Consider the following 12,648-nt stretch of genomic DNA (forward strand, 5'->3'; position numbering starts at 1 on the left):
TAAACTTTATTTTTAACTACAAATCAATACTCTAGGGACTTTTGCAGTCATTCACAGAAATGTGCAGAGCAGCAAAAGACCAGAGTGTGTGCTCCCAGCTAAGGGCTAACAAGGCGATGTTCTGCCTTCTTGTTTCAGCTCTCATAGCGTGAACAAGGTTCTTTTTCACAGTCTATTTAGTGCCACATTTTGGTGCTTTTTCATTGGTGATTTTGCTGTTTAAAATGGTCCCCAAGTGTGGCACTGAAGTGCTGTCTAGTGCTCCAAGCACAAGAAGGCTGGGATGTGCCTTACAGAGAAAATACTTGTGATAGATAAGCTTTGTTCAGGTCATGAGTTACAAGCCTGTTGACTGTGATCTCAGTGTTACTGAGTCAGCAATATGGTATACCCAGAAAAAGGAGGAGGAAATTCACCAATCTGTAGGTAAGGCTGCTCCAGAAAATGCTAAAGATGCATTTATGGGTCATGATGAAGCCATGGAAAAGGTGGAAGTGTTGCTACATTTGTGGATTCATGAGATGACTACTGATGGAGAAAAAAAAATGCCTAATGGACAGCATTGTACAGAGGTTAAAAGCCAAAGAAATTTGCAGTCACATTACCCAGGGTCAAGAAAATGTTAAACCCTTTTTGGCTAGTGTGTTACTATGAAGAATTACTGCATGTAATTATTAGCAAAAACTATATATTAAATAGGATCCCTGGTGGCTCAGAGTGGTGGTTTAGAGCTTGGCTGCTAAGCAAAACATTGGCAGTTCAAATTCACCAGTCACTCCTTGGCTCTACTCTGTCCTATAGGGTCACTATGAGTTGGAATGAGTCACTCTGAGTTGGAATAGACTCAAAAGCAATGGGTTTGGTTTATGTATTATTGATTGGTTGTCAAAAACATTGTGACCAGAGGCTCATAGGAACCTAATCCTGAGTTTCCCCTAGGAACAATTCAAGTGTTTGTGGGGACTTTATGGGATATAGCTATCTTGAATAATGAGAATTAAATTTATCTGTTAACATACCTGCTACCTGCATATCCCCCAGGTCTCCAGCTTTATAAGATGTCCCTGTACTATGGCTAATACTTGGGCCAGTATTTGTAGGGATTCCTGGGGGAGGCTTCGATTCCTCCTGGTCAGATCTTGCTCCACAGTCATTAGCTTCTAGTGCATTCTCCATCTTAGTCTGTTCTTTTCTCTTCTTTCAGTGTCAGTCCAAACTGGAACTTAGTGCATGCTTTTTCAAGTGTCTCTAGCTATGTTGGTAAGAGAACATTGCCTAATGGCACAGCAATTCTACACCTTACTAGTCTGAAATGTCACCCTGGCCAGTCTACCCCCTGGGAATTCCCCTTCCTCAGGCCTCAAATTTCTGCCATCTTATTATTGTTCCCGAGAAGTCTATACCTAATTTCCCCGAAGTTCTGTTCATTTCTCCAGCAAAACCGTTTGCTCCCTACAACATACACGAACTACTTACTTATTAATTTCCTAGGGCTGACATGGGATAGGTAGTTCTACTCTGTCCTGTAAGGTTGCTATCAGTTGGAATCAACTTGATGGCAATGGTTTTTTTTTTTTTTTTTGGTTTAGTGGCTGAAAACAGAGTATACCAGAAAGATTTTTACCTGTGTTTCATTGACTATGCAAAGGCATTCGACTGTGTGGATCATAACAAATTACGGATAAGACTGCGAAGAATGAGAACTCCGGAACACTTAATTATGTTCATGAGGAACCTGTACATAGACCAAGAGGAAATCATTCGAACAGAACAAGGGGATACCATGTGATTTAAAATCAGGAAAGGTGTGTGTCAGGGTTGTATTCTTTCACAATACTTATTCAACCTCTATGTCGAGCAAATAATTTGAGAAGCTGGAATATATGAAGTAGAATACAGCATCAGGATTGGATGAAGACTCATTAACAACCTGCGATATGCAGATGACACACCTTGCTTGCTGAAAGTGAAGTGGACTTGAAGCACTTGCTGATGAAGGCCAAAGACTACAGCCTTCAGTATAGATTACACCTCAACATAAAGAAAACAAAAATCCTCACAACTGGACCAATAAGCAACATCATGAGAAACAGAAAAAAATTGAAATTGTCGAGATTTCATTTTACTTGGATCCACAATCAACACCCATGGAAGCAGCAGTCGAGAAATCAGAAGATGTATTGCATTGGGCAAATCTGCTGCAAAAGACCTCTTTAAAAGCAAAGATGTCTCTCTGAGAACTAAGGTGCACTTGGCCCAAGCCATGATGTTTTTAGTCACCTCATATACATTCAAAAGCTGGACAATAAGGAAGACTGAAGAATTGATGCATTTGGATTATGTTGCTGGTGAAGAATATTGAATATACCATGGACTGTCAGAAGAATGAACAAATTGGTCTTAGAAGTACAGCCAACATGGTCCCAGAAGCAAGGATGTCTTTATCTTTCTTACTTTGGATATGTTATCAGGAGGGATCAGTCCCTGGAGAAGGACATCATGCTTGGTAAAGTAGAGGGTCAGTGAAAGAAGAGGAAGACCCTCAAAAAGATGGATTGACACAGCGGCTGTAACGATGGCCTTAAACATAGCAACAATTATAAGGATGGTGCAGGACCAGGCAGTGCTTCATTCTGTTGTACATAGGGTTGCTATGAGTCAGCTGTCAAACAAAAGGCCTTTAGGAGCACAAAGCACTGGCAGAAGCATCAAATTACCTTCTAGTCTGTCTTATCATGTCACTAGGAGTCAGAATCGACTCAAAGGCAATGTGGTTTTTTTTTTGGTAACATAATCAAGTGATTTAACTTGGCTCCCACCCCCACCAGGCTCTTAGCTCCCCTAGGCAGAGGCAGGTTACAGAAAGGTTACCAGTTACCCTTCACTGACGTGAAGTATGTCGCTCGCCTTAGAAGATGGAAGTAGCTACAGTCAGTATTTTGTTTTCACTAGCAAATCTATTTCCCCACTCCTTGCCAGAGCTACAGCTGCTAACCAAAAGGTCTGCAGGCCGAATCTACCAGCTGCTCCTTGGAAACCTTACGGGGCGTTCTATTCTGTTCTTTAGGGTCACTATGAATCGGAATCAACTCAATGGCAGTGGGGTTGGTTTTGGTTTGGTTGCCACTCTCCAGGTGATTGAACCAGCCAGTATGCACTGGAAACCACCCAACCAGATGAGTTCTAGAGTTGCTTTCAGCCTTAAAACTCTTTGTTTCTCTAAAAACAAAAGTGCTTCTGCACAATGTGGTGAGATAAGCTTCGAAGTTGATCAAACCAGGATTCAAATCCCAGCTGCTCTACTAAGTAGCTGAGTAACCTTGGGCAAGTTACTTACAGTCTCTGAGCCTTGGTTTCCACCTTTGCAGAGAGGGCAATAACGTCATATTCACGGAACTGTATTAGATAAGGCATGTAAATATAACTCTCAGTAAATGCTGTTGTTGGTTGCCATTGAGTTGCTTCTGATTCATAGCAACCCCGTGTGTTAAGAAGTAGAACTAACTGTTCCATAGGAGTTTCTTGACTGTCATCTTTATGGAAGTGGATTGCCAGGCCTTTCTTCCATGGTGCCACCGGGTGGGCTCAAACCACCAACCCTTAGGTTAGTAGCAGAGACCTTAGATAAATTTAGAGAGTTAGACAAAGCTTACTTAGGCTGTGCATTCTACATGCAAGTACCTTTCTTCTTGGGCCTCATGAATCACTGAGTCTCCACCTTCACTAAAGATCCCCAAAGAGGCTTAGCTACCCCACTACCTGAATGGGCAACACTGGAGGTGCAGGTGGCCCCTTTGGGCAGCTACTGCATGCCCTGGTATGGACATGCTGCAAGATCAATATCCAATTTCAGGACAAGGTCAAGCTTAATTTCACCTGGGCATGAGGCTGCAGAAATGTGATGTTGCTGACTTGGATAACCTTCAGGCACCATGAAATAAAGTAGCTCTTAACCTGCAGGAAAATGAGGATAAGGCACCCAATCTCTTTATAATTTCTAAATGCTGGTATTCTCCTGGGCTTTCCTCATAGCTCACTACCCTTGATCCGGTCATCCTGATCACATCATGAGTTCTTCAAGGGCAGATGATAAAGTCTTCAGCATCTCTTGTTATTAATTTTGTTTCATTGTTGGTTTGTGACCTTACAGTACACAGACTGTTCCAAGACATTGGTCGCAGTCCCCTCAACATATCAGCACTCTCCCTATTTCTGCCCTGAGTTCTCCATTACGTTTTGTCTGGTTTTCCTATCCCTTTCTGCCTTCTCATCTTTGCTTTTGGGGTGATTTTGCCCTTTTGGTCTCATATCATTAACTGTTCAAAGGAGCTCACTCCTCTCGGGTGTTCCTGTTTATTTTGTAGGTCTTGGCTGTAATCTTTATGGGAACAGACTGCCAGGTCTTTTTCCCACAGAGTCGTTGGGTGGGTTTGAACTGTTAACCTTTTGGTTAACAACTGAGCACTTAGCTGTTGCACCACCAGGGCTCCCTAAACCTGGGAGAGCCTCTGGCAAAGGAGGTTGGTTGGTCACTCTAGTGGACACCCCTCCTCTACTACCAAAGTTCCTCTCTTGGAAATGAAGATAATACTTAAATATCACTGTGTTGAATTGGTCATAAATCACACTGTAAGTTCAAAGATTTCATTATAATATGAATCATTTCACATGTTCCATGCCAACGGCAGTAAAAAAAAAAAAAAAAGAAAGAAAGAAAGAAAAATTCCCATTCATGGCAACCCCAGGAGGAACAGAGTACAACTATGCTCCTTAGGGCTTTCAATGGCTGATTTTAAAGTAGATTGGCCAGGCCTTTCCTCCACATTAACCATGTGCACCACCCCAGGACTCCATTTCACACACTTTATGCTAATGGTGATAGATACCATTTTTTGCTGGTGTGCAAGATATGCATTTTTCTTATTCTGGCATCAAAAAGTATTCCTGTTGGAGATAGACCCTGAGAGCTTTTAGGCACCTACAACCCCTAGCCTCTAAAAAAAGAAAAATGTTGCCGTCAAGTTGATTCTGACTCATAGCAAACCTACAGGACAGAATAAAACTGTCCCATAGGGTTTCTAAGGCTGTAATCTTCATGGAAGCAGACTGCCACATCTTTCTCCTGAGGAGCGGCTGGTGGGTTTGAACCGTCGACCTTTTGGTTTGCAGGTGAGCACTTAACCACTGTGCCACCAAGGCTCCTTCGCTAGCCCCTACCCACTACTTAATATTCCCCTTAAGACAGCAAAGTACGGTTGCCCCAGGACTTTCCTGGTTAGTTGGGGTGAGCCTCATACACTGGCCCAAATGTGGTACTTCTTAACATCCATTATCCCACGTAAGTTGTAGAATATAGATTCTAGTTCCCTCCCCAGCACCAATGCCACATGAACCCTTTAAAGGATGATCATATCACTTTTGTATTTCATCATCCTAAGAGAAGTGCTAGTCACATGGGAAGATAACAGCTCACAGGCAGGGTGAATGCTGTATCAGCAGGCTGCCTCATAGAAAGACATCCAGCTAACGGCTTTCATGAGGCCACACTAGATTAAAATCTCAGCTCTACCCCTAACTCTGTGACCTTAAGGAAGTTACTAAACATCTCTCTGAGTCTCAATTTCCTCATCTAAGGGAGAAATCATATCTGCAAAGTTGGGAGTCAAGATCAGAAATCATACCCAACCTTTCCCCCACTCCCCCCTGCCAAAAAAAAAACAGAACCCTCATCCATTGCTGGCAGGAATATAAAATGGTACACCCACTGTGGAAAACATTTTGGCGGTTCCTCAAAAAGTTAAACATAGAATTATCATATGATCCAGCAATCCCAATTCTGGGTATATACCCAAAAGAATTAAAACCAGGAAGGCAAACAGACACCTGTACGCCAATGTTCACTGCAGCACTTTTCACGTGGCCAAAGTTGAAAACTCTCCAAGTGTCCATGAACAGATGAATGGATAAACAAAACGTGTTATATACATACAGTGGAATAATACTCAGCCATAAAGAGACACGAAGTCCTGATTTATGCTACAACATAAGTGAATCCTGAAAACATTATGCTGAGTGAAACATGTCAGTCACAAAAGGCCAAATAACTGTATGATCTCACTTATATGAAACAGACAAATGTATAGAGACCAAAGCTTATTAGTGGTTACCAGGGATAGGAGGGAAGGAAAAAGCAGGAGGCATTGCAACTGAGTTTCTGTTAATGGTGGTGGAATGCTTGGCAAATGGACGATGGTAGCACAACATGATGAAAGCAATCAACGTCACTGGATTAAAAATGTAAAAATTGTTAAATCAGCAAATGGTTTGTTACGTGTATGTTTACCACACACACACACACATCTACCCACGTGCCTGACATATAGTAAAATTTAAGTATGCCACAATGCTTACAATTTAGGCAAGTAAAACTTTAAATCTGTGTACATTTGTTAAAACACATACACACATATGCTTCAGAATGTAAAGTCTCTATCAACACAAACAGAAAGCAATTATTGTGTTCAGAAATATTTCCTTTATAGAGAAACACACTATTCAGTAAGAAATTCATTTTTAACCACCTGATTTAAACAAGTTCTCTCTTCCCAAACCATTTGATTGAGGGCAACCATTGCTGCTTACATTTCATGATTATTATTTTCCACACAATTTAATCCATTTTTTCTTCTCCCACGGAGATTATTGCCCAGTAGTCCCTAGAAAGAGCTACAGCATATTCAGAACAAAGACGGGAAAGAAAACTGTTTCTCAATTTCTGCTTTCTAAGACAACGATTCAACTAAAACGAAGTTGGATTTTGTCAGCTATGACATTGGAAAAGGAAAACCAACCCACGTGTACATCATGGCCATGATCATCAACACCTCTATAAAATGAGAAGAAAAGAGAGCGAGATCTGCTGCTTCTTACTAATCCTCTATAGAACTTTAAATTACTTTTTATAAAATTATCTCTTTAAAAGATATTCTGCTGCATTTGAATGGCAGGAACATTGGGGTGTCTTCTCAGGGCCGTCTGTGGGCAAGCAGATAAAGCACACTTAAAATGGAAAACATTAGGAAAATGGCAGCCACTCTTAGACTCCTGTTACACATGTACAGGAGCCTATCTGATTTCCCGTCTTGGCTCAGTTCAGAAGACAAAAAGGAAAGGGTTACGTCCCTGGAAAAAAAGCAGCCTACTTTAGGCATGCCTGAGTTTTGGTCCATTCAAGTGTTCACATTGAGTTCTCTTGGCTTGTAGAGTCTTCCATGCCCTGAAATCTTCCTCCATGATTCTTCTCCTCCACCATCTTCTGAGTGGAGTTACTGTGTCCGCAAACCAGTAATGTCACAATTCATAGGATCTGGGGCTTCCCAAGGAACAACCCTGTCTGGGTATGGGTCTGGTTAAGGAACCTTGGGACAAGGCTTCTTAGCAATCTCCTTCTAACTTCTGGAACCAATGTCTGGGTTCCCAGTATCCAGACTTCTGTAGCCAGACATCAGAAAGCCCCCAAAAGCAAAGAGCCGGCATCCCAGAATGGTCTGTCTCTCCTGCTCTGGCCCATTCTCTACACACCTCCACACCACTCAGATGTCCTATAAGATACTAAAACAAATCAACTGGATATGGCCAATTTCAATAGACAAAAAGCCTTTGTAAAAAGACTCCCTGTGCTTTAAGAAAAAAAAAAGAAGATCCATGTAAACATTGCCTCTAAGCCACTGGAGAATCCTCCAGTCCTCTTATTTCATCTTTCGAATGTTTTACATTTTCACTTGTCCGGCTTTTCTCCGAGGTATCAATCTGTTTTTTTCTTATTAACAGAGTTCAGGGTCTGAGGTGGTCTTTGACTATGAGCTTGTGGTTTGATCGGCAGAAATAGTATTATCAGGAGACTTATAATGTGTAAAAAAAAGTACATTGACCTAGGAATAAAAACACACAAAAATTAAATTTCAAACAATGATATACATGAGAAATGTCACACAATTACATCATCTTCTGTATGATGAGCAAATGCACTGCGTTTGGTAGTAATGGATGAGTCTGTACTCTGGCTTGCCTTTGAACACTACACAAACAACTCCCTTTGGTGGATGAGTAGGCCAGGGCCCAGGGATGAACTAAAACCATAAAACTGGGAAAAGCCAACCAACCAGTCCATCTGCAGATAGACACATGGTATTGTCCCATTGACATAACAAACAAACAAGAGAATTCATCCTACAACAACCAGAAACCTTCAATACTCAAAGTCTAAAGACTCAAGGACCCAATTCATCCTACACTTTGTTTTCTAAATTTTTTAACACAACTGTTTAGCCAATATGCTCTACCCAAGTCTGAAGGCTTCTTCTTGTACTTATTACGTGCCAGGAGGACCCAGATTTTGAAAACGTAGCCCGTGACCCAGAAAATAACTTTCATCCAAAGGAATAAAAACAAGTTTTACTTTGGAGATATGTGGATTTTTATTGCATAAGCGTGGAAAGTCAGCATACTGTATGCACTGTAGACACTCAGTGAGTTTTGGGCAGATCAATAAATGCAAGTAATTAGAAACAGCTTGCATTTATACAACTGCACCATAACCATTTGGAAAGGTTAACTTATACATTCTCTAACTTTTTTGAAGATCAAAGGAAGACAGTGTTAAAAGAGGGGAAACAAACAAACAAAAAAAAAAACAATGTATGTATCACTCCTCAGTTTCTGTGGTAAAAAGGTCAGGTGCATTACAGTTGGTTAACTCATGTATCTCCCAAACTTCTCCACCCTTTCACAAGAGGAATGTGTCCTTGAAAATGTCTACAGACTAGTCAAGAGATCTAATTGAAGTACAGGGTTTATAGCATACCTCTTCATTCATTTATCCTTTCAATGAACATTTGCTGCTTAGGATGTACGAAGCATTAAAATGGGATATACAAAGGGGCATACGACTCTACCCCTTTCTTCAGGGGAATGGGAAACAAGACAAATACATGAGTAATGGTAATTTAACCAGAAGAGGGGTAGACAGCCATAGGCAAATGACTATATAATTTATTATCTAGGCCAGGACATTACTGAGAGAGGAAAAGGACTTTACAGATAAAAACACTGGTTCAACACGTGTAAACTGGGATCCTCAAGGGCATCCTGGAATAAAAGCATGCCTTAGCCATAGTAATGCCAGGTTTTAAAGTTCAAAAATAAGGAAAAAAAAAAACAAAACATTGCCATGTAGAGTTGATTCCAACTCATTGCGACCCTATAGGACAGCGTAGAACTGCCCCACAGGGTTTCCAAGGAGCAGCTGGTGGATTCAGCTGCCAACATTTTGGTTAGCAGCCATAGCTCTAAACCACTATGCCACCCGGGGTTTCCTTTCCACGTTTACTCCTTACCCAAAATAGGCTTTGCTCTTTCTCTTTGCCTTAATCTTTCAAACGTAGCTAAATCTGCATTGCAGCAATGATTTTAGGTTAAATCCTAATACTATGGAAGTTGAGGGGGAAAAAACTCAATCCACTAGTGAGGTTTAGAAGTCCCTGGGGGTGAAAACGGTTAACACGCTTGGCCGCTAACCTAAAGGTTGAGGCTTCATGTCGATCCAGAGGCACCTTGGAGAAGGGCCTGGCCATCTACTTCCACAACTTCAGCCACTGAAAACCTGTATGGAGCGCAGTTCCACTCTAACACACACGGGGTTGCTATGAATTGGAGTCGATTTGACAGCAACTGGTTGGTTGGTTGGTTGGTAGGTAGTGAGGTTTAGTGATCTATTCTGACATTCCAGATTTCTCTAAAGTTATAACGAATATTTTTTACCTTTCCATTATGGAAAAATTCAATACAATTAACATCTATGGAGCATGCTGGGCACTGTACTAGGCACTCCAGACATAGAGATGAATAAAGCATGGTCCCTGATCTCAAGGACTTTGCTATCTACAAAAATACCTATACAAATTCTAAAATTCTTACACACTGAATTTAAGGAAGTGTTATCTAAAGTTACAAGTCAAAAACAAATTAATGTATAAGAATTTGCTTTTCAAAATGATTCCACAGAAGAGTTCTTTTGTTCTATACTTAAGTATTCACTTGGGTCTCATTTAGAAGCTAAAGAAAAAAATTAGACCGAGAAATTTAAAGTTGAGATTAGAGGCCACTGTAGACTAAAAACTGACTAGGCATAATGAATCACATCTGAAATTTAAAAATGTTAACCAGAGAAGAATATACTGAAGAAACAGATTTGCATACAAGTGGTGTTCATTGCCAGCTGGTGAAGTTAGCACCAAGGAAGGAAGAGATCTAGAATAAAACCAGACTCCCCTCCACTAAAAGGCCGCACAGTTTTAATTCCTTTCAGTGGATTTAGCAACTTCCTTAAAAAAGCATAAAAACACTTTTTTGAGGTATAATCTATAATAGCCATCAGCAACATGTGGCTATTTACATTCAAAATCATTAAAACTGAATTAAATTTCAAATACTCAATGGCCACATGTGCTAACGGCCAACCTACTTGACAACACAGATAGAGAACATTTCTGTGGTGTGACTGATTACTTTTGTCTGTGGCCTTTCTAGCCATGGTCTTGTAACTTCCACCCAGGTGACTGGGTGGAACTGTGTGATAGGGTAATTGTGGCCTATCAAAGGGATTGGTCAGTTCTGCCATCCCACTAGGCTTAAAATGAGCCACCCCAGAGGCAGGAAAGAGAAGAGCCCACCACCACTAAGGAAGGAGAGGCCAGCAAGAGAGACCTGCAGGAGATAGCACAGTGGGCTTCCTGCCCATGGAGCAAGAAAGCTGAGTGACTTTGGGCAGAGACTGAGGGCCAAGGAGCACGTGCCTGCGAGTATGGCCGGGAAGACGCTGTCCTGACGGAAGAACTATAACCTTGAGTGTTCCTGAGCCTGAATTGTAAACTGTTACTTCCCTAATGAACCACATAATCCTGCATATGGCGTTTGAGTTCTGTGTGGCCATTGCAATGAATTATTGAACCCAGCAGAGAAGTAGAGAGTGCTGTGGGAGGGATGGTTGGTATCAGAATTAGTAAAGATGGCAGAGAGAAGAGGCATGTCTGACTTCTGCTTCACAGGAATCAGCCTTGGTCTATTAATCTTGATTCTCCTTCCCCTTGTGAAGTTAGAGGAGGTCAGACACTGCCCCCATGCCATTTTTTACAATTTCCATCACCAAAGATGACCTAGACAGGAAATTTAGATTATAAAAACTGATAACCAGATATCACATTAGGTTCAATAATATGAGATTGCCAAAGTTGACCAAAATGCCAATGGTATACTAAGAAAATATTCTAGACTGCTTTTGAAAAGAAATGGGAAGTTACTTGAAAGTGATCTGGATTGATGGTAACTTGATTCTGCTCCTAGAACCCTGGTCTAAATAGAGGAATCTGCATACTATAACTGAGGAGCCCTAATGGCGCAGTGGTTAAGCACTCAGCTACTAACCAAAAGATCGGTAGTTTGAACTTACCAGCCACTCCACGGGAGAAAGCTGTGGCAGTCTGCTTCTGGAAATATTTACAGCCTTGGAAACCCTATGGGGAAGTTCTACTCCGTTCTATAGGATTGCTATGAGTCGGAATCGACAGTAACAGGTTTGGTTTTTTATACTTTAGTTGGTTAAGTGGAGACCTTTGGTGGTGCAAAGAGTTAACACACTCAGCTGCTAACCAAAAGGTTAGAGATTCAAGTCCACTCAGAGGCACCTCAGAAGTAAGGCCTGGTGATCTACTTCTGAAAAACCAGCCACTGAAAACTCTTACGGAGCACAGTTTTACTCTGACATACACAGGGCTGCCATGAGTCAGAACTGGGTCTACAGCAACTGGTATGCATGTGTGTATAGTTGGTTAAGTGTATATTATCACAAACAAATCACTGCTTAGTATGATCCCCCAGCAGCAATTTTCTTCAAAAAATATCTTCTCCTAAAGTAATTTTTAGTTAACGGCACTCTCTTGCTGTTAAAGGAATTTTGAGTCTGAAACTCAGGTTTTACACTTAGTGGCTGTGTGAATTTGGTTAAATTACTCATCCTTTCTGAGCCTCCACTTCCTTATATGATAACAGGGATAGTGATACCTGCACATCACAGAGCTAGTTTGAGAAGTAAAGAGGCCTTGCCTGTCTCTCTTTCCTCAGCTTGCCACTCTCTACCTGGGATTCTAGGTTCTTCGCACACTGATTTTTCTCAGATCCTCATTGTGTGTAGCTTCCTCCTACCTCAGAGGCTTTCCTATGATGTTCCCTTTGTCTGGAATACTTCCCACAACGCTCCACCCCACCCACCACTCTCACACACGTTGTGCCTGGTTCGCTCCCACCACACAACTCCGGAACTGCACTCAAAAGCCACTTCCTCCACAAAGCTACCCCTGACACCCAGTTTGAATCAGGTTTCTGATATACACTGTCATAAAACGTTGCATCATTCACTCAGAGCATAGTTCCCGTGTGCATTTATAAGTTGGTCAATAATTGTCTATCTTTTGCATGAGCTATCGCCTTTGTGGGAGCAGGAATGATCTCTCTTTTTTTGCTCACCCTTCCATTCCCAACTCTAGCACAGTATGGAGCTAAATGAATACAGGCATTTCTGCTATAACACGAAAA

At 41.4% G+C, this 12,648-nt stretch overlaps 1 protein-coding gene across 1 annotated transcript in view; it reads right to left on the bottom strand.

Moving 5' to 3' along the window:
* Positions 1-2,705: 2,705 nt before the first annotated feature.
* MBOAT1 (membrane bound O-acyltransferase domain containing 1) overlaps positions 2,706-12,648 on the bottom strand; it is a 161,295-nt gene continuing 151,352 nt past the window's right edge. The window contains exon 13 of the mRNA XM_049876250.1: positions 2,706-7,931. Within this exon, the coding sequence (XP_049732207.1) occupies positions 7,805-7,931 (127 nt within the window). The 3' untranslated portion in view covers positions 2,706-7,804. The remainder of the gene's footprint in view (positions 7,932-12,648) is intronic.

Source organism: Elephas maximus, chromosome 1, assembly GCF_024166365.1.
Source record: "Elephas maximus indicus isolate mEleMax1 chromosome 1, mEleMax1 primary haplotype, whole genome shotgun sequence".
Lineage (NCBI taxonomy): Eukaryota > Metazoa > Chordata > Mammalia > Proboscidea > Elephantidae > Elephas > Elephas maximus.